The sequence below is a fragment of the Ictidomys tridecemlineatus genome, chromosome 4, assembly GCF_052094955.1.
Source record: "Ictidomys tridecemlineatus isolate mIctTri1 chromosome 4, mIctTri1.hap1, whole genome shotgun sequence".
Lineage (NCBI taxonomy): Eukaryota > Metazoa > Chordata > Mammalia > Rodentia > Sciuridae > Ictidomys > Ictidomys tridecemlineatus.
In genome coordinates this window covers 136,119,014-136,139,578 of record NC_135480.1, presented here as the reverse complement: position 1 = coordinate 136,139,578, position 20,565 = coordinate 136,119,014, and the positions used below count along the sequence as shown (strand labels likewise).

The 20,565-nt window shown below is 40.5% G+C and overlaps 1 protein-coding gene across 2 annotated transcripts in view; it reads left to right on the top strand.

Annotated features, from left to right (window-relative positions):
- Pcsk5 (proprotein convertase subtilisin/kexin type 5) overlaps window positions 1–20,565 on the top strand; it is a 432,587-nt gene that overhangs the window by 372,722 nt on the left and 39,300 nt on the right. The window contains exons 25-30 of one of the 2 annotated variants that reach the window (XM_078047475.1): window positions 2,407–2,449; window positions 5,179–5,315; window positions 6,384–6,584; window positions 11,407–11,487; window positions 14,851–14,934; window positions 16,697–16,892. In XM_078047475.1, coding sequence (XP_077903601.1) covers window positions 2,407–2,449; window positions 5,179–5,315; window positions 6,384–6,584; window positions 11,407–11,487; window positions 14,851–14,934; window positions 16,697–16,892 — 742 coding nt within the window. The remainder of the gene's footprint in view (window positions 1–2,406; window positions 2,450–5,178; window positions 5,316–6,383; window positions 6,585–11,406; window positions 11,488–14,850; window positions 14,935–16,696; window positions 16,893–20,565) is intronic. The other variant, XM_078047476.1, reaches the window with a different exon arrangement.

Below are 20,565 nucleotides of genomic sequence, written 5' to 3'. Positions count from 1 at the left end.
TCTGAGTCTTGGTTCTGTTTAACATTTTCATCAGTGACCTGCTTAAAGGAGCAGAGAGCAAGCTCATTAAGTTCCTAGATGGGAGGGATGACCAGAACATTAGAGAACAGGATTAGAATTTCCCCAGCCTTTGCCAAATTAGCAAAACTGTCAGAGCCGAATATGTTCATCAGGGACAGGCAGAGAAAAAGAGAAAAGTAAGCTGCCCAAATGCAAGCTGAGCAGCAGCAAGTTACTTAGAAGAAGAACTGAAAAGAATATAGATGCAAAAATAGGCTCAGAGTGGGAAATGAACCAGCCCTGTGGAGCCTGGTGTTCATTAGAACCTCTGTACACCCTTAAAATGGATTTACATCATCAGTCCACAGACGGCAGAAGCATAAAGCCCTCCCAGGATTTCTAAGAATGTCAGAGAGCTTTTCTTTCTCATGAGTACCTTCGGCTTCTTGGTTCTACTTAATTACCCTGGTTTTTGGTTCATTTCACTGTCCTATTTAAGTCACCTTATTATGAACCATGTTGACACAGACATTAAAATCCATTTTCTTCCCAAGAACAAAAATCATGGCCTCCTGCTCAAGGGTCTTTGTATCACCTTGGTTGTCTTGGCTCTTGTTCAACCCTTCTAACTAAATTTCTACCCCAAGTAACTTAACAAGGTATTTTCCTAAATATAGATAGTTCTCTGCCTAAGAGGAGCTCTGGGACCATTCATCTGATAAGTCAATCATGACAGGTGTCACCTAACAGGTGAGCTTGACAAAGTCAGCAAGCTTTTTCTGTGAAGTGGCAAATAGTAGCTATTTCAGATCTTTGTTGCAACCATGCAGTTCTGGTGCTATACCATGAAAGCATTCATACATCATACATCATAAATGAATGTCCAAAGCTGAATTCAGTTCCAGGGTGGGCCGTAGTTTCCTAACTCCTATTAGACTGAATTTTGGAATCTTTGACTGTCAGAGAGACTTAACAAACTTCTTGTCCAATGAACTATTTTACACCTGCAGAAACCAGGACCTAAGAAATAAGAGTGGTATTTAAGCATGCTTGTGAGACAGTTAAATCTGAGTTAAAACTAGAAACATGTGTCTAATCCCCAGGCCAGTGCCATTTCCATCACTAGGCTATTTCCAGAAGGTTCTAAGGATACCTGCTTAAAGTGGCAGAGCCTCTCTTAGCAATCTTCTCACTATAATTTTGAGCGTGATACATGTACAGTAGACAGTAGTGACCTCTTGAAGCATTCCTAGGTTGATCCAAGATGAGTGTGTGACTAAAGACTGGGTGAACCACTCTCTACACCTCCCCCAAAAGGGCAGGATTTGAGAAAACCAGGACACAGTCCAGACAAGATTAGAGAGTATGTGCGAAGTTCCAAAGACTTAGTTTAAAGTTAAATGTGATGTGAAATCTCCACATACCAAGAGGAATGGTTTAAGGAGCAATTGGTGTTCATCTCCTATTACAATGGAAAGAGCAGGACTAGGGTGAGGCCAGATCATAGGGAAAAAAAAAAAAAACAGCCAGAGGAAACTGGGGACCAGAGAAAGTGACAGAATTTCCTTATAATCAGATCTGAGAGTGACAATGTTGGGGATGGGCAGACAGACTGAGATGGTGATTCTCAAAATCCTGTCTCTCTCTTTTAAGTCCCCTGAGAGCTGCAAGAGTGAACCCTTCTCCAAGCCAACAGGGACACATTGAGTCATTACACTTAATGAGAACAGGACAGTTTCTTTAGAAGGTTGTCAAGTGCAGAACACAAAGTGAGTGCTTGTATTGGGAAAAATAACTGTCCCAATTTCAAAGGACCTTCTCAAATGACACTCCCTCCCATTGGCAGGCATTTAGGGAAATTCATGGGAAACCCACAGTTCTGGGTCAGACGCTTGTAATCCCTATTTGGATTTTTGGGTAGATATGACTGACGCTGTTACCCCAACAGGGGCATGAAGGGTTTTTTTGTTGTTGTTATTGTTGTTGTTTGTTTTTTTTTTTTTTTTTCAGTGCTGGAAATCAAACTCAGTGCCTCACACATGCTAGGCAAGAACTCTACCACTCATCTACACACCCAGCCCAGAAGATTCTTAATGTGGATGGGGGGGGGAGGTGATCTAATTTGAAGACCCGGTAGCTTGGCCCTATTCCTCCTTGAAAGTCAGGCCAAGTGTTTATGAGAACTCTTATTTTATTACTTTGATAGAGATAATTCCTAGTGTACTTCTTGTTACTCATTAGAAATGGTGCAATCTGTTCAAATATCATTTCTGGACAATGCTGTTCATAAAACCATACCAGAAGATTATTTATCTCACACCACCACATTTCCAAAATTCATTTTTTCCAATAACAAAAATGCGGTTGATGGTCATTTCTCATTATTGTAATTTTTTTGTTTTCCAGATGATCCAGGAACCTGTACCTCATGTGCTGCAGGGTATTACATGTAAGTCTGGCCTTCTTTTTTTTTTTTTCATGACACTAACTTTTCTGCAGTTTCAGCATTACTGACTTAATCCTAAATCCAGTGATTAAAGCACAGAGGCCCTGAAGCAACTCTGTCCTGTGGGCTATTAATGAGCAATTCTTGGATTTAGCAATAAAAGCCCAGCTGTTTTCTTGACTCAAAAGGAGGCCTTCTTTTTCTGGATGTCATCCAGCCTGACACTGGTGTCTAGGAATCTCGCCATGGGTGACCAAGATTCAGACCTTGCTGTTTATGGACAGACCTTAAGCATATACCAACCCCAAGGAGGCTGTTTCCGAACGTCTGCATGGAAACCCTGTCCCTAACTGGAGTTGAATGCTCCAGGGGAAACCAGGTTCCGTCTCAGCTCTGTATCATCCCATGTGTAATGAGAGACGCAGAACGCTCATTTAAACGAAACACAGAAAATCATCAGCCTCAATGTTCTTTAATCAAAACCTACAAAAACGAAGATAGTGTGCTTCTATGTCACCTCCTTTCCTATCTTAGTCTCCCTTCCCGCTTATATTGTTGCCTCTCCTGAAAGACAATGAAGAAAAGGAAAGAGATGAAAGGGGCAGGAAGGCCCAGGTTGATGCCAGGCCAAAACAGTCCATCCTTCACTATGCACCCTTCATAAAGATCATCAGGGACACTGGATCAATGTTTACCTCTGAGAAAAAGGGAAGCTCAGGGAGGTGCTGGGTCATCTCATATTACACCCAAGCTAGTGGCCAGGCTCTATCAGGTCATCTCAGCATTGGTGGGTCACTTTCTTCTGTTACCACATTGCCTGTGGGTTCACCAGATTCTAGGAACTCCAATTGCGGTTGTAGGTCAGGAGATGGTGAAAGGAGTGAAGATAATGGGACAACAACTGAAACATAGTTTTAAAAGATGACTTAACTTTCTCATTTTACTAAGTATCCTTTAACTAAAATTTTAGATCAGAGTGTTTCATATTTCAGATTATTTTCCAGATTTTGGAATATCAAATTCAAACACAGAATTCATTATGTTTCATATACACCTTATACGCATAGCCTGAAGGTAATTTTACATAGTATGTTTAACAATTTTGTGCATGAGACAAAGTTTCATGGTGTGAAATTTTCTTCCATGCTCAAGAAGCTATGAAGCTGGGCGTGTTTTGCCTTTTGGAATTTTGCATTAGAGATACTCAGCCTATTCTTAGAGGTGTGGTTTTAACCCAGCATTTCCAGAATGACTTTTCCTCTACATTGCCAGGGTCTCTGCACCTCTGACCCACTGATTTAAATTATTGTTTCATTTAAACACGGAAGGAGGGGTGCTGAAGAGGCCTCAGGTTTGACTATTATAAGATACACCAGATGACATTTAATGAGCAGAATGTAAATTGTCAGCATGTTCGTAGTCGACATTTAGGCAGCATATGGCTTTCCATGGGATCCCGAAGCAGAATGAATGGCAGAAATGCAAGTGTTCCCTGGTGAAGTCACATGGTGGGGACACAAAATGTTCTTTGAAGAACTGGACAAGGAAAGCTTAGTCTTAAAGTTAGAAAATATAGGGACATGCAGCAGTGGGCAAGGAATTCCCAGTCCTTCTTATCACTCCCTATCACTCCAATCTCACACTATCCTGCCTACTTCTGCATTTTGATACCTGGATACACCTCACCACCACCACCTGCACCTGTTACCTATCCAACCTGGAGTGTTATCTGTGAAACCTGGAATCCAGCCTTGTCAGTGTCACTGGCTCACTAATGAGCATGGTTCATAAAACACTTTAAGAAAGAAATGCACTGAAATAACATGCTCTAATACCACCAAGCTAAAACACACATATACTTTTGAATAAAGCTGAAGAGGTGTAGTACATTAGAAATGGCTAAGGAAGAAATGCAAAGGCTTCCCCTGATGATGCTTTGATATTCACCAAAGGACAAGACTCAACTTCATTCTACTCTTCCTTCAAATTCCTTCCACAATTCAGTGGAGTCGGAATTACAACATTTTGCTGTATAATGAGAATAATAGATAATATATGTAATAATTCATATATGCATATATACACACATGTATGTTATATATGTGTGTGCATATATGTGTGTATAAGATGAAGCTATTAATAATCACTGTTATTAATAATCTAGTTACAGACATTCTGGTAAACTACTTGAGCTCAACACTGAGCTGTCTCAGGTCTTTTAAGTGCCAACTGCTGTCTGGTAAATCACATAAGCTATCTGTTCACACAGACTTTGATTAAAATCCTGGTCCCAACTTTAACTAGATTTTGAGCACCAGATCTTGAACTTCTAGAACTTCTAGTTCCCTTATCTAGAAATTTAAAATAAGTAATATCTACCATATGGGATTTGTGCAACAATTCAAATGATTTGATACGTGAACATACTCCATAAACAAACATTAGTACCCCATTCCTTCTCCCCAGCCTCCTCTCGGATGCCCTGACATAGCCCTCAGAAGTCCAGAAGTAGGTAGTGAATTGGTTTGACAGGGAAAATCACACCAAGAAATCCAGTTTCCTCCCCTGAAATCCAATTATCTACTTCTGTTACAAATGCTGCATAAAATAAAATGCTTATTTGAGACACTGAAAAAAATGCTGCATAGAAATGTATGAGGAGATTAAATTGTGGCAGTTAAAATAAAAATATCAGCACATGTCATGGAAGAAACTACATCCTCTTCCCCTAGGTTTGAGCACCATTGTTATAAAACCTGTCCTGAGAAGACCTACAGTGAAGAATTGGAATGCAAAGCATGTGATACTAACTGTGGCAACTGTGACCAGAATGAGTGTTACTGGTGTGAAGAGGGCTTCTTTCTCTTGGGTAAGTCAAAATATGGCATCATACAAAGAGAGCTCTAAGCGCAGCTCTACCCAGGCAGTGCAATAGGAGCACTCCTGTGATGGGTTTGAGAGTCCTCATATGCTGGTGCTTCTGGTCCAAGAAGGAATTTTAATTTGATTTGAAAACAAACATTAGTACTTCCTTCTGCATTTATTTCTAATGCACAGTTCATATTTCACTATTTCATCTCAACTCTCCAAGCTGATGGAAACAAGAATGAGTTGGGTGGGAAAGGGGACAGGGGACCTAAAGATGAAAGTTTTGGCTTTGAAGTCACCTGGAGTATTTAGAACCATGATGCTTTTCTTGATAATTAATCCATGTTATACATTCCTGTACCCATTAAGAGTTGAACAAGATCCCTTACCTTAAATTCATCGACTTGATGGAAATGGATAGTTGGGAAAGAAATATACTGTGAGTCTTCCAACTGAAGAACAAATAGCCCAGTGTTTTCAAATATTTGAGGAGAGGGAGTGAGGCAGATAGTCCACAATGAACTTCCATGGTTATCTCAACAGAGATTCATTTTCTTTGTAGTGTTTCAAGATATCAAGAATGTTGTGGTGTTCATTCAAAGCTCCTAACCCTTTAAGCCAATGGCCAGTTTAAATTTGCAGTAGAAAAAGGACTTAGTATCAGATTATTAAAATACATTCTTTGATTAAAATATGCTAAAGCCATCTTAGTTTCTTTAAAATCAAGTGCAATAAAAAAAAAAAATGTTTCTGAGCCAGGGGTGGTGGCGCAAGCCTCTAAATCCAGCATCTGGGAAGGCTGAGGCTGGAGGATCCCAAGTTCAAAGTCAGCCTTAGCAACTTATTGAGGTCCTAAGCAACTTAGCAAAACCTTGTCTTTAAATAAAATATTTAAAAGGGGCTAGGGATGTGACTCCGTGCTTAAGCTTCCCTGGGTTCAATCCCAGGTACAACATTAAAAAAAAACAAATGTTCCTGAGAATCGCTTTATAACTTGGCCTCACCTAGTGCTTCAAGCTAGGCCGGCAAGCGCCCCACCTTCATAAGTCCTCCTCATGTTCTTACGAAGGTGGCAGCTGTGTGAGGGAATGTGGTCCTGGCTTCTATGGAGACCAGGGAACGGGAGAATGCGAGCCCTGCCACCCATCCTGTGAAGCCTGCACCGGCGTTGGAGATGACGAATGCAGCAGGTGCGGGGAAGGACAGCAGCTGCGGCGCGGCACGTGCGTCTGGCCCGCCAACAACCAGGTGGAAGGCAAGTTTTGGAACGGTATGTGCCTCCCAAAGAGAAATCGCAGGGGCCTAGCCACCTACGCTGTGCCCCATCCTCTTTAACCCCTATTTCTGAGTTATCCAAGAGAGGAAGGCTGTGCAGAGAAATGAGAGTGGCGTGAAACTGGAGCGGGTTTCCCAGGTCTCAGGTCGCTTGCAACCTGAGAGGGTAGGAAACGGTGATTGGCATTTGGCCGGCAGGGGGAGCCCAAGGTGCAATTTATGAACGGTCCGGTCTTAAAAGTTTCTACCTGGGTGAAGATGACCCAAGGACCTGTAAAGAAAGTCACAAAGGGAAATGACCATTTTCTCAGCTTTTCAGAATAGGGGTTGGAGGTGTGGTTCAGTGATAGAGCACTTTCCCAGAAGGTGCAAATCCTGGGTTTGATCCGCAACAATATAAGAAAAACAATAAATTTTCAGAATGGCTTCTGTCACACTTATCTTTACATCATGCTAAAGGAAACCTTCACCCATTGGAAACTTTGCCAGTTAAACCTAACATACTGGAACTTAGACTAAAACAGATGATCTTGCTGTAGGAATTAAAATTTGTCATTAATCAACTGGGCTTACTGGCATGCACCTCTAGTCTTAGCTACTCCAGGAGATATCAGGCGATAGGAACATCACTTGAGCTCAGGAGTTAAGGAGAGGAGAAGGAGAAGGAGAAGGAGAGCAGGAGGAAGAGGAAGATGAAGGAAAAGGAGGAGAAGTAGGAGGAGGAGGAGGGAGGAGAAGGAGGAGGAAAGGAAGGAAGAAGGAAGAGAGAGAAAAGGGGAGGGGAGGGGCAGGAATGAGTCCTATCAGGACAAACTTGGCCTGGTTTCACAGGCCTGTAATCCCTGAGGCAGGAAGATTGCAAGTTTCAGGCCAGCCTGGGCAACTTAGTGAAGCCCTATCTCAAAATTTTAGAATTAAACAAATAAAAAGGGCTGGGGCTATTGCTCAGTGATGGAGTGCCCCTGGGTTCAATCCCCAGTATGGGGGGAGAAAATCAAAAAGCAAACAAGAAAAAGAATCTGCCATCATTAGTGCTCACCTTTTAAAAGTTGCCCTCCCCAGTTGTAGATGGGGAAAGCAAGGGGCACGGGGAGCAGGAAAGAAGACTGTGGGAGCTTGGACTCGAATACCAAAGACTTGCCACTATGTATTCCTCCCTGAATCTTTAGAATTGGCCTCCTCACATTTATGTCTTCATTATAGACTTTCTGGTAAGGAAATTGCATGCCTTCAGAGACCTCTGTGTGTTCCAGGTGGTTTAAAAAAAACAAAAAATTATCTTCCTGCTGGAAAAATTAGACTGACATTCTATGCAGCAATACTGGTGAAAACAAGAGGTGCTCTCCCTTTGATTTGGGGGCAAAGATCTGGTGAGGGGCCACCACAGTGCACAGGCAATGGCCACTCAATGAGGCCGCACAGGATGAAGCTTCAAAGGGGACAAGAGAGAGGTCTCATGATGGTTTCAGAAGGAGCCTGTCCATGGCTGCAGTCTGCTATGACAGTTTTGCACATGTGACTTAAAGGAAGAGAACATCCCAAACCCAGCAGCCAAAGGCCGCAGAGCACACGGGGCCGATTTCAGAGACAGAGCTGGGAGAAAATTATTCAATCCAGATTGGGATATCTTCCGTGAATTATAGCTGAACCAAAATGCTGAAAACGAGTTTGTCTGGCATTCAGGCATTTAAGAGGCAGCGCAAGCCAAGAGGGAAATAGTCTGGTGCTGTGTTTCTCGCTAAGAACATCTGTATTTTATCTGGCGTCCAGATGATGAAAAGGTTCGGGGAGCCAAGAGTCAGAGCGGACTTGATTCCCCAAATGATTACACGTCTCTTCAACTGGACTACGCATTTTGCAAGCAAAAATCAGACTTTGATTGTTCCCCTTTGTCAAAGCACCACACCCACCCCTCTACTTTTTCTGCCATCACAATGTAATGTTTTTGAAGAGAGGAAGGATTTATTCCATTTGGGGGTTTCACACTAATAAGGGATTCGGGAAGCAGATGAGAATGTTTCTCATGGCTGGACAAAAGCTATAAAGTCAATGACATAGCTGCACTTTTCCATTTCTATGATCTATGAAATGAGACATGCAGAGCATTAACAAAGAGGAAAAAAAATTATTCACTAAGCAAGGTAAGGCCACAGCTCAGCTTCTCCAGCATAGTTTAAGCACTGAAATGGATAGTAAATGGGAAACTCATACCATAAAGCCTTGGGAGTATTGGAGCCAATGTCTACATCTTTCTCCTGCCGTCTTCTTAAAAACAAGGGCAAGAGTGTAACAGGAGAGTAGAGGCTTCCAGAGAGCGAGCACTAATTAGCCACACCTTTCAGATGATGGAAAGCAGATTGCAGTCATTCTGGGTCAATTTAGAGGAAGCCCAGACGAATTACAGAGTGTTTGTGAGAGACTGGAGCTGCCTAGGTGGTACAAGATTTTTACTAGTTTTTGTTTAAATGTATTTGTTTACATTCGGGTAGGAAAGATAAGGTAGCATGAACTTGAGTCCATTCCTTCTCCCACGCTGCTCCCCAGTGGAAACAATAAGATCATGTTCACATCCAAAGATCACAACCTGCTCCACGAGCACAGGTCACTGTGTGCTGAGAGAATACCCTGAAATAAAAATCCAACTGGAATTTCCTGAACTCCTTTGTTAATACCACAACTAACCAGGATGAGATCAGCAGTGAGGAGAGATACATCATTCTTTGTCAAGTACTAAAAGAGCAGGAAGAGATTGGACCCTAGTTCAAGATGAAAATGCTCCATATATTTAGTTTATGACTGGCAAGTCTTCGAACCAAGATCAAAGAATCTCCAAAGATGGCTGTTCTACTCTGTTGAAGCCATCAATGTCACTGCACACCCACAAATCATCCCCAGACCCTCTGATCCACTCACTAATGCATTGTGAAGATTATTTAGTCAAGTGTCCCTAAATGGCATGAATAAAACCAGTCTTAAACAGGCTGTGAATGGCTTCAGCAGTGACTTAGGCATCACCCAAAACCAGTGCTGGTAGAAATGTTCAAGTGCAGCAGACCCCTGGCTTCGAAAGAAGATGGTGGCCTCAGTTGGTTTCCTAAAGCCATCCCTCTGTTACTGTTAAAGCATTTGGATTTTCTTAAGTGGGTCCCCCACCCTGGTTATGCTGGGAAGTCCTAGGAATAATTCCCGAAAATTTCTCTACCCACCTACTTCCATCATTGATGAAAACCATGTTGTAGCTGGCTCTAATTACATATTCCGATGAGAGTCTAATCTACAAAGTGCAGACATGGTGAATTAACTTTTTATCTTTGACCACATCCTAACGGTTTATCACTAGCCTGTCTTGATCTTAATTCCTAAGCTTGGGGAAAGACTGGAATTCCAGAGTCAGTAAAAAATACTGAAAGCCCAAGCTCACAAGGGGGGAAAATCAAGATCAATTGTGGGGCGATGTGTTGCATTACAATAACTGAAACTTAGCACACTTTAAGATACCATAGAAATCTGACTTTAGAAAGACCTTATGTATACATGTAGTGCCTCACTTAACTAAGAGAGGATGAGATCAGTTTTAATTAACCAGCCAGAATGCTGTGTGCAGAAAACACATGTCACCAGTAAGTAATTGAACATGTGGCCCATGGGTATAAAGAAACCACTTTCATTGGCTTATACTGATCATGAAACATCCAGAAATTTCCTAAGTATATTGTTAATCCATTGACAGCTTGAAATCTACATGTTGGGAGTATTTACCCATAGAAATTGGCCACAAAATAAATCAAGCTTATTGTTTTCTAGAGAGCTGTTTACCCAGCACACCATTGCTTTGGCCTCTCTCAAACTACATTAATGTTTAAATTAATTATTGGAAAAACCTCTCTAGAGAGATGGGCTTTATAGTCAGGCAGACCTAGGGGCTGGAGTTACAGGTTAGTGGTACAGTGCTTGCCTAGCATACCCAAAGTCCTGAGTTCAATCTCCAGCAGCAAACTAACAACAACAACAACTTCAGAGTTAGGCAGACCTGAATTCAAATCCTTGCTCTGTTATTTCCTAGCAGTGTGACCTTAAGCAAGTTACTCATCCTCTCTGAGCCTCAGTTTCCTCGTCTATAAAATGAGAGCATGAAGCCCCTTCGCCCAGTCATTTTAAGAATTAAATGACAGAATAAATATGAATCTTCCAGAACATACATGACATTTTAAAAGTTGGTCTATTCCCTAATGCTTGAAGCACAAGTTCACTTTCAAAGCAGCATCACTTAGCTCATAAAAGAAAGCAATTTGGGGGTCTAAAGAATAATGCAATTCTGGGGACAGTAGTCACAGAAAGAAGGCAGCAAATGATGATCAAGATGCTTATATGCCAGGCAAAAGTTCTGAAGTAAACAAGCATGAACCTCACTATGATGTTCATAGCAGCTTTATTTAAGATAACCACAGCAACAACAACAACAACACAAATAGGGCACCAATCTAAAAATGCAGCAAAAAAGTAAACAAATAACGGTTCATACAAATAAATACTCATGCCCCCCCAATGATATTTAAAAGAATTTTAATGATAAGAGAAAATACCTATAAGATTTATAATGTTAAATGCAATGCACAGTGTCAGTATTAAATACACAGAAGATGTAAATCATCACACATCTAAACGTATATGTAATTACACTCACACATTTCCATATAAAGAAGGGAAATCGAAGCGCCAAAGTGTACCCAGCAGACATTTCTGGGTAGTGGGGCTATAGGTGAAGTTTATCTCCTTCATTTGCATTAAAAAGCACTTTATTTTTTTTAATAAAAAAGAAGCTGTGCCCACTGCAAATCCATCTTTGGTGAAGAGCCTGCTGCAAGAGCGACGAAGGTGGAAGGTTCAAATCAAAAGAGGTAACAGGGAAGTAGAGAGGAGAAACAGACAGAGGAGAGACAGCCTCTGCTGGGCAAAAGCCAACCCAAGAAGCTGGGAGGCCAGGGAAGTGGGGTGCAGAAGTTCTGAGAGAGAAAGGAAGAGCCACGGGACTGGGATAGCAAATGCTGGGAAAAAAAATATGTCCATATGGGGGGGCGGAATGCTATGGAGAGATCAGGAAGAATGGGAGGATTTTTTGTACCAAGAAAGAATGCTCTCTGAAATATTTTAAGTTTAAAGAAAGAGGCAAGGTGACCAACTGTGTGAATAGACACTGTTGGTATTTAAAAGGTTGCAGAAGGGGGTTGGGAGGGAGATTTCATAGGACATGCCTTCCCTCTCTCATGAACAAGGTGATTATAGCTTATTTAATAAAAATAAAATAAAATAAATAAGCCCTGTCTTTATATAGTTTAGCTATAGTCACTTCTGAAAGATGAGTACCATACTTTTTGGTCAAAGAGAAATTTTTTCTTCTTTCTTTTCCTTTATTAAGTCCTGTCCAGTCTAGAATTTCTGGAGAGGGATAAAAAGGGAAAATATGATCAAGGTCAAAATTATTTAGATTAAGTCACCAATCTTTTATGATAACTCTAGCTGGGAATGATTTTGCTGCCTAATTGCTGTGAACTGCTTGTTCAGAGTCCCCTCTGGTGGGCACATGGGGACACTGCAGAATTCCATATCAACTTGATGCAGTAAAATATCAAATTGCTAGAATGTGAATATATGTAATTATAAATACAATTGTATGTGTGGATAGACATTAAATTTTACACAAATATGAAAAAATATTGAAATTTATTATCTTTTTAAATATACTGTTTTAGCATAAAAATGAGAAGACCAAAAAAATCAGCCTGTGATCTGGACACATGACAGTGAAGAAATTCAGGGCACTCCCTATCTGATGAGTGTTCTGGGCTATCCATTGAACAACATGTCTCAAACCTCCTTGACTGATCTTTCTGCAACTTCTTTCATAGGCTGAGTGATATTGTCTGGTGAAAACTCCTTCAGGGACAGAACTGGTCCTGTTGAGAGCCATGTGGACCTCTTTTGTGACAGTCCCATGGCAAATGTGGCTCTGCATGGGCTAATTAAGCTTTTAGCAGATCCTCCCCAAGGGGCGGGGTACACACCCATATAGTGGAATATATTGGAAAATTAGGGAAAGCTATCTGTCCAAACTAAGAAAAAAACCTGCCACTCAGTATGTCAGCTTAGGCAATCATTTACATATATATGTACTTGTTTGTCTGTTTATATATGTATTGTATATATTATTTATGTGTGTATTTTAGTACATGCATATTTACATCTACATCTTCATGTCTGTCTATAGTTATATCTATATCTATCTATATCCATATCTACATCTATATCCACATATTATTACATTGGACCCTGATATCTTCTATAATGAAGCTCAGCAGCTTTTTTTTTTTCTTTTTCCAGGAAGCAGGGCTTTATTCTGCAATATGGAGGAAACATGCTTTGCCCACCTGCCCCCGACATAAATCGTTACCACTCAGGAACTGACCAGGGGGTCCCCTTGTGAACCCCTTGCAGGGTTCTAAAGACAAACCAGAGCCCGAAAATTCTTTCTTCTCGTAGACATACCCATATCATTATTTACAGAATCCACTTTTATACTGGTATCAAAAATGATACCAAATATTTATCACTAAACTAACTTGATTATATTTTTCCCTCTTAAATTTCTTTACTAAACATGTCCCGGTGACTTCTGCTTCTTATTTTCTTGGTGTACACTGTGTCCTTATCCTTCTTTAGGTTTTCTGTACATCTCTTGACACCCCCAGTGACTCTCTGCTCACTGAGAGACTGATTCATTCCCCAGTCTAGGCTGCAGGCCAGCTTTCTGGACCTCAGACACCTGAAGTCTGACCTTGTGGTTGCTCCTTTCTCTTCCTGGTTCCTCGTGGGGACTGCCCTGCTTTTCTCCCTCACTTCCTCTTCTGCTGTGTGAGGCTGGGAAATCTGATTCTGTCTCAATCATAAACGCAATCCTAGACATCAAGCCACACCTTGGGTGCCACTCTGGGTATGAAATCAGAGGAGAAGGAGAAGGAAGTAAAAGGAGCTTCAGAAACAGGGTGGAACACTGAAAACTGGGAGGGAGGAAAGGAAACCTGGGAACTACCACTCTGAGCCACCGTGTTCAGCCCTTCACACACGCTGTCTCATTCAGTTTTCACAACAATCCTATAAGGGAGGAGCCATTTTCTCTCATTTTAGAGACATGGAAAGTAGGACTCTGAGAGTTTGATTACTGTATCCATGGTTACCCTACCCGCAAGAGGCACAGCTGGGATCTGAAGGCAGGTGTGACTAGAGCCAAAACAGGCTGATTCCCAGAAAGAGAGACAGAGGAAGGAAGGAAGCGAAGAGGAGGAGGTGGTAGAGGGGAACTATAAAATGCTAACACTTGATCAAGGGTAGAGATCACTCAGGTCACCTGTTCTAAGCTAGAATTTTTTTTTCCAACTTTCCCCTGAGTGAGTTAGACTGATTCCTGAGCTTTAGTCAAGATCACAGTATGCACTGATTGAATAATATCAGTCAGGCTGCTCTGGGTGTCTATGAAATTGTCCCATGGAGTTGCTGAGGTGACTTCCTGGAAAAGTCTACCCATTGAATGCTCTAGGAGGGAAAGGGAAAGCAGGACATCTGGAGTGTTTGTGAAGTTAATGGTGTGTCGACCTTGGACAGCCTTCAGAAAACCTGACCAACAAGATTTTGACGTTTAATAATAATTTGGGACAAATTTAAAATGAGATAAATTTAGGCTGCATTCTATAGTGGCTACTCTGAATAACATAAGGACCCAAATATTGACCAATAATGAAATCTGCTTTTCAAAAAAAAAGGAAAGAAAAGAAAAAGAAAACATACTTTTCCATGAGAGACACAGTGAATTCCCGGTGATCACCTTGGAGTGATGAGATGGGGTCAATTAAGACTCTTGGGAGGAGTGATCACCTTAGATTTGCAGGCTCACTCATGAGTGCATACACACAGGCAAATACTTCCCCATATTTTCAATATATGAAAGAAATAGTGGAGAATCCTATAAGATCCTACATTCTCTGTCACAGTAAGGTTGCAAAGAAAGTGTCCATAATCAGTTGCCAATGAAGGAGTAAGAGGAAAAAAAAATTGAAAGTCTACATAATGGCATGTGACAGGCACCGACAGTCAGCTCATGTAAAATCAAAGAGATTTATTTTGGACTGGAAGGGAAACTAGGTTTTTCTAACACTGTAAAACTATGAGCCTGTTCAAAGGAGAAGCCTCACTTGTTTCTTTCCCTACAGATGTTTTGAGAAAATATGAGCCTTGTCACTCTTCTTGTAAAACCTGCAATGGATCTGCAACTCTGTGCACTTCATGTCCAAAAGGTTAGTGTGGAGCACGGCAACAGTGGCAGTGGCCAAGCCAATTCACTGTCACTACTTTATGTTGACATCTTTGTGTATAGAGGTTTGTAGGACTTTGATCTAATCCCATCCCAAGTTCCCTTCTTAGTAGCTACTATGCAAACACACAAAGGCCCAATAATCAAAACTGGCTTTCAAAGAGGGGAAAAAATTTATTTATTTATTTTGGTGGATGCTGGAAATTGAGCCCTGGGCCTTATGCATGCTAGGCAAGTAGTCTACAAACTGAGCTATATCTCCAGCCCAGAGAAAATGTTTTTTAATCCCAAAACACAATGAAGTTATTGGTTGACTTGGCCCCACAGAATTTACTAATGGCTATGGGTACTCCATTCTCTTAAAATGCATTATCTAACTGGGCATGGTGGCAAATATCTGTAATCCCAGTGATTAGGGAGGCTGAAGGAGGAGGATCATTCAAGTTCGAGGCCAGCTGGGCAACATAGCAAGACCCTGTCTCAAGATAAAAAGTGAAAAGGGCTGAGGATGTCGCTTAGTGGTTGAACACCCCTGGGTTCAATCGCCAGTAGTGTGGGGAAAAAAGAATGACTGCCACTGTTCTTCATTAATGATATCAAATTTAGTGATGGTGGAGGGGAGAACATGGGCGTCTACATACTAGCTCAACAAATTATTAACTTCATTCTCTGTAAAAATGTTATGAATAACATAACTGAACTAGAAGGCTATTTTATTTACATGGTACATTAACAAAAAGAATGTTATACTGCCATTAAAGTGATCATTCCTAAGGCCATGTTGGAATGTGAGTGTTAATACAGTAGTCTCCACTTATCCTCAGAGAATATATTCCAAAATTCCCAATGGGCACCTGAAACTGTGGATAGTGCTGAACCCAGTATATACTATGTTTTTTCCTATATATACATTCCTATTTATTTTATAAATCAGACATAGTAAGGGATTAAAAACAGTAACTATGTTGTTAAAATCTGAAAAATTTTAACAATATGCTGTCACAAAATTATTTAGTACTTATAAATTTTTTATTTCTGGAATTTTCCATTTAATATTTTGGACCTCGGTTAGCTTGAAGTAACTGAGGCTTTGGATGGTAAAACTGTGGTTAAGTGGGAACTACTGCAGTGAGATATGATGCAGAAGTTAAAATAATAAATGTGTCAGAACTACAACCACAGAAGATATGAAAGTGTGCATCCAAAAAAAAACTGGAAGAAACTTCTTGGAATTTTAGAATTGAGAGTGATTTTTAATTTTTTTAAATAATAATGTCTGGGTTAATTTTTCAATTAAACATAAATAAATAGATGCATCATCCATTAAAAGGGGAAGTAATTGGAGGGACTGCTGCTGTGCTAGTGTCCCTGCAGGATGGAATGGGGGAGGCAAAAGAGGAGGCCTCATCCAGTTGTGCAAGTGTGGCTGCCTCACACCTGGAAGAGATCAGGGAGGCTGATCAGCTGGGCAGAGGGAAGCTCTACAGTGACCTCTAATGTCCCAGAAAAGTAAAAGAAACAGCAAAAACCTCCTGCAGTTATTTTTTTTTTTCCTAAAGATTTAACTCATCTTAGAGGATTTAGCATCACCTAAGTATTTTGGAAAACTTGAAATAAATGTTCCAAATACTTGGGCTTTGGAAATATTAAGAAAAGCCACTTAGGTGTCAGTTCTCTCCATGGTGAGTGCACTGCTGGGACAAATACATGATCACTCTTCCCTGCCCTCTTCCCTGGATTCCTAGGTGCCTATCTGTTGGAGCATGCCTGTGTTTCCTCCTGTCCCGAAGGCACTTGGCCCTCAGTCAAGAGTGGCAGCTGTGAGAACTGTACAGAGGATTGTGCCTCTTGCTCCGGAGCTGATCTCTGCAAAAAGTGCCAGTCTCAGCCAGAACGCCCTCTCTTCCTCCACCAAGGCAGGTGCTACTCCAGCTGCCCAGAGTAAGTTTCCCTCTTTCTTTTACTTCCTGCTTGTGCCATTCTCCACAAAACCTTAGGGTAGTTCCTTCCTATTCACCAAAGAGCTCTCCCTTTCCCTGGTGAGAGTGCCCACATAAATGGCCTTCACTGACTGACATCACTGTTGGCCCCAGCGCTGAAACTCATGGGAAGCCAGATGCTCCTTTCTCCCCATAACTATTCTGTGCATGTATTTTAACTTTTTCAAAATACAGGTATGTATCATGCATTGCATAACAATGGGGATATGTTGGAGAAGCACATCATTAAGCCATTTTGTGGCAGTGCAGACACAAAAGCAGGCACTCACACAAACCTAGATAGTAGAACCTACCGCACATGAAGACTCTATGGCATATACCGTCATATATGAGGCCTGCCATTGACCAAAACATCTCTATGTGGTGCATGACCGATCTTCTCCCACCTGGTATAAATGATCAAGTGTTGTCAGTTTTTTCTCTTCCCCACAGAAGCAATGCTCTTATATAAGTCTCTTAAATTTTAAAGTACATGAACTAGAGCCTGGCACAGTGGCACACACCTATTACCCCAGAGACTTGGGAGGCTAAGGCAGGGGACCTAAAGTTTGAAACCAGCCTAGGCAACTTAATGAGACCCTCAGCCATTTACGGAAAGCCTGTCTCAAATTTTTAAAAAATAAATAGAAAGGGCTGGGGTTGTAGCTCAGTGATTGAGCACCCCTGGGTCCAATCCCTAGTACTACCAAAAAATAAAATAAAATAGGTGAGGTATGAATTACAGTACTAAATAAATATTAATACCTGGTTACTTTGTGTTAATTCCCATAGCTTCCTTAGTCTCCTGTTGATAATTCCTTTAGTCTTGTGAACAAGAGTCCCACTTCCAGGATTTACCCAAAAGGGAAGTGAGTAACAAGTGGAAAGTACATCAGGAAACTTTCTGCAAGATGTCTGAGACAGGGACAGGCCCTATTATCTCACATGCCTAATTAGGAAATCCTGTATAGTTTATTTCAGGGGCCCAAAAGATCATCAGATACCAAAGGTCTTTCTTAGCATGTCCTCTCTGGTGAGCTCAGTTCGTTTGCCTTAGCTCCCCAAATCAGCAACCCACCCAGATGCAACCTAAGGCAGAAAAGAGGATGTTCTTTCTTGTTTGTCTCTTTTTAAAGAGGAAAGAAAACTTCCTCAAACTCCCCTTCCTAGTCTCATTAGGCAGAAAGCATCGTTCACACTTTCCTGAACCAATCTCTGGCAAAGAGAATGGAAGTAGTCACTGCCCACCCCTTACCCCCAGGCATACATTCCAAAACTCCTAAATGTCTGACACGGTGGCTAGCACTAAGCCCTACATATAACTGCACTGTTTTTCTTACGAATTTCTACACACATGTATACCTAGATTAAATTTGATTTATAAGTTAGGCACAGTAAGAGATTAACATCAATAACTAATAATAAAATAGAACAATTATAATAATACACTGTAATAAAAGTTCTGATGATATAGACTCTCCTTCTCTTCTTTCTCTCTCCCCCTTTCAAAATATCTTATTATGGGAAGTACTAGGGAATGAAATTGACCAAATTATGTTATGTGCATGTACAAATATGTCACAATAAATCTTTTATTATTATGCACCAACAAAAAATTCACTAAGACAAATCTTATTGTACTGTACTCATACTTTTTAAAAATTTATTTGTGTTTTTTATTAGTACATTATAGTTTTACACAATTGTAAAATTGTGTAATTATTATATATTGTATTCATTATTATATATTCATAAGTGCATATAACATAATTTGCTCCATTTCAATCCCCAGTACTATCCTGTTCTCTCCTCTCCTATGTCCTCTTAATCCTCTTCCTCTATTCCATTAGTGTTCCTTCTAGTACTTTATTTTTTGATTAGTGCATTATACTTATACATAAAACTGGAATTCATTGTGATGCATTTGTACATGCACATAGAGTAATTTGGTCAATCCATTCCTCAGTTCCTCCCCTTTGCCATCTCTCTTGCTTCCTTCTTGATCCCCTTTCTCTTTTGTACTATTCTACTTTCTGTTTTCATAAGATCCCATTTTTAAATGTATTTATTTATTCTAATTTGTTATATATGACAGAAGAATACATTTCAATTCATTGTACACATATAGAGCACAATTTTCATATCTCTGGCTATTGACAAAGTAGAGTCACACCATTCATGTCTTTATACATGTACTTAGGATAATGATGTCCATCTTATCCCACCAGCTTTCCTACTCCCATTCCCCCTTTCTTCTCCTCCCTCCCCTTTACCATATCTAAAGTTTCTTCATTCTTCCCATGCTCCCTCCACCCCGCATCCCCATTATGGATCAGCATCCACGTATCAGAGAAAACATTCGGCCTTTGGTTTTTTGGGGATTGGTTTACTTCGCTTAGCATAATATTCTCCAACTTCATCCATTAACCTGTAAATGCAATGATTTTATTCTCTTTTAATGTTGAGTAATATTCCATTGTGCTTATATACCACAGTTTATTTATCCATCCATCTACTGAAGGGCTTAAAGGTTGGTTCCACAGTCTAGCTATTGGGAATTGTGCTGCTATAAATATTGATGTGGCTGCGTCACTGTAGTATGCTGTTTTTAAGTCCTTTGAGTATAAACCGAGGAGTGGGATAGCTGGGTCAAATGGTGGTTCCATTCCAAGTTTCCAATTAATATCCATACTGCTTTCCAGATTGGTTGTACCAATTTGCAGTCCCATCAGCAGTGCATGAATGTGCCTTTCCCCCCACATCCTCACCAACACTTATTGTTGTTTGTGTTCTTAACAGCTGCCATTCTAACTGGAGTGAGATGAAATCTTAGAGTAGTTTTGATTTGCATTTTTCTAATTGCTAGAAATGTTGAACATTTTTTCATATATTTGTTGATTGATTGTGTATCATCATAAGATCCCATTTTTTAAAACTCCCCAGCTTTCACATATGAGAGAAAACATTCAACACTTGCCTATCTGAGTCTGGTTTATTAACTTATCATGATATTCTCCAGTTCCATCCATTTACCAGAAAAATGACACAATTTTATTCTTCTTTAAGGCTGGTTAAAACTCCATGTGTAGATACACCACATTTTCTTTATCCCTTTGTCTATTGATGGGCAACTCAACTGACTTCATAACTTGGCTATTGTTACGTATCACTATCTACACTCCCCCTTCTTCTTGTGTTGACATAAGATGATACAACAACATTTATGTAGTGAGCTGAAGCAAGATAAATGACAGGGCACTTATAGGCTACTACATAAGGGTTACTTCAATAGTCAATCTGATGACAAAAACTACCACTGACTAACAGATGTGTAGCATACAGTGTGGATACTCTGAATGGAAGGATGATTCACATCCCTAGTAAGATGGAGCAGGATGGTACAAAATTTCATCATGCTACTCAGAAGGAGGTGCAGTTAAAATTTATGAAATGTTTATTTCTGGAACTTTCCATTTAATATTTTCAGACCATGGTTGACTATGGATAACTAGAACCTCAAAAAAGTGAAGCAGTGGATAAATATGGTGGGAGGACTACTGTATAAAGATGGCTTTGGCTGAAGATTTTTCCTGGAACACTGATGAACCAGGAAGAACAGAGAGAGGGAGTCAAGA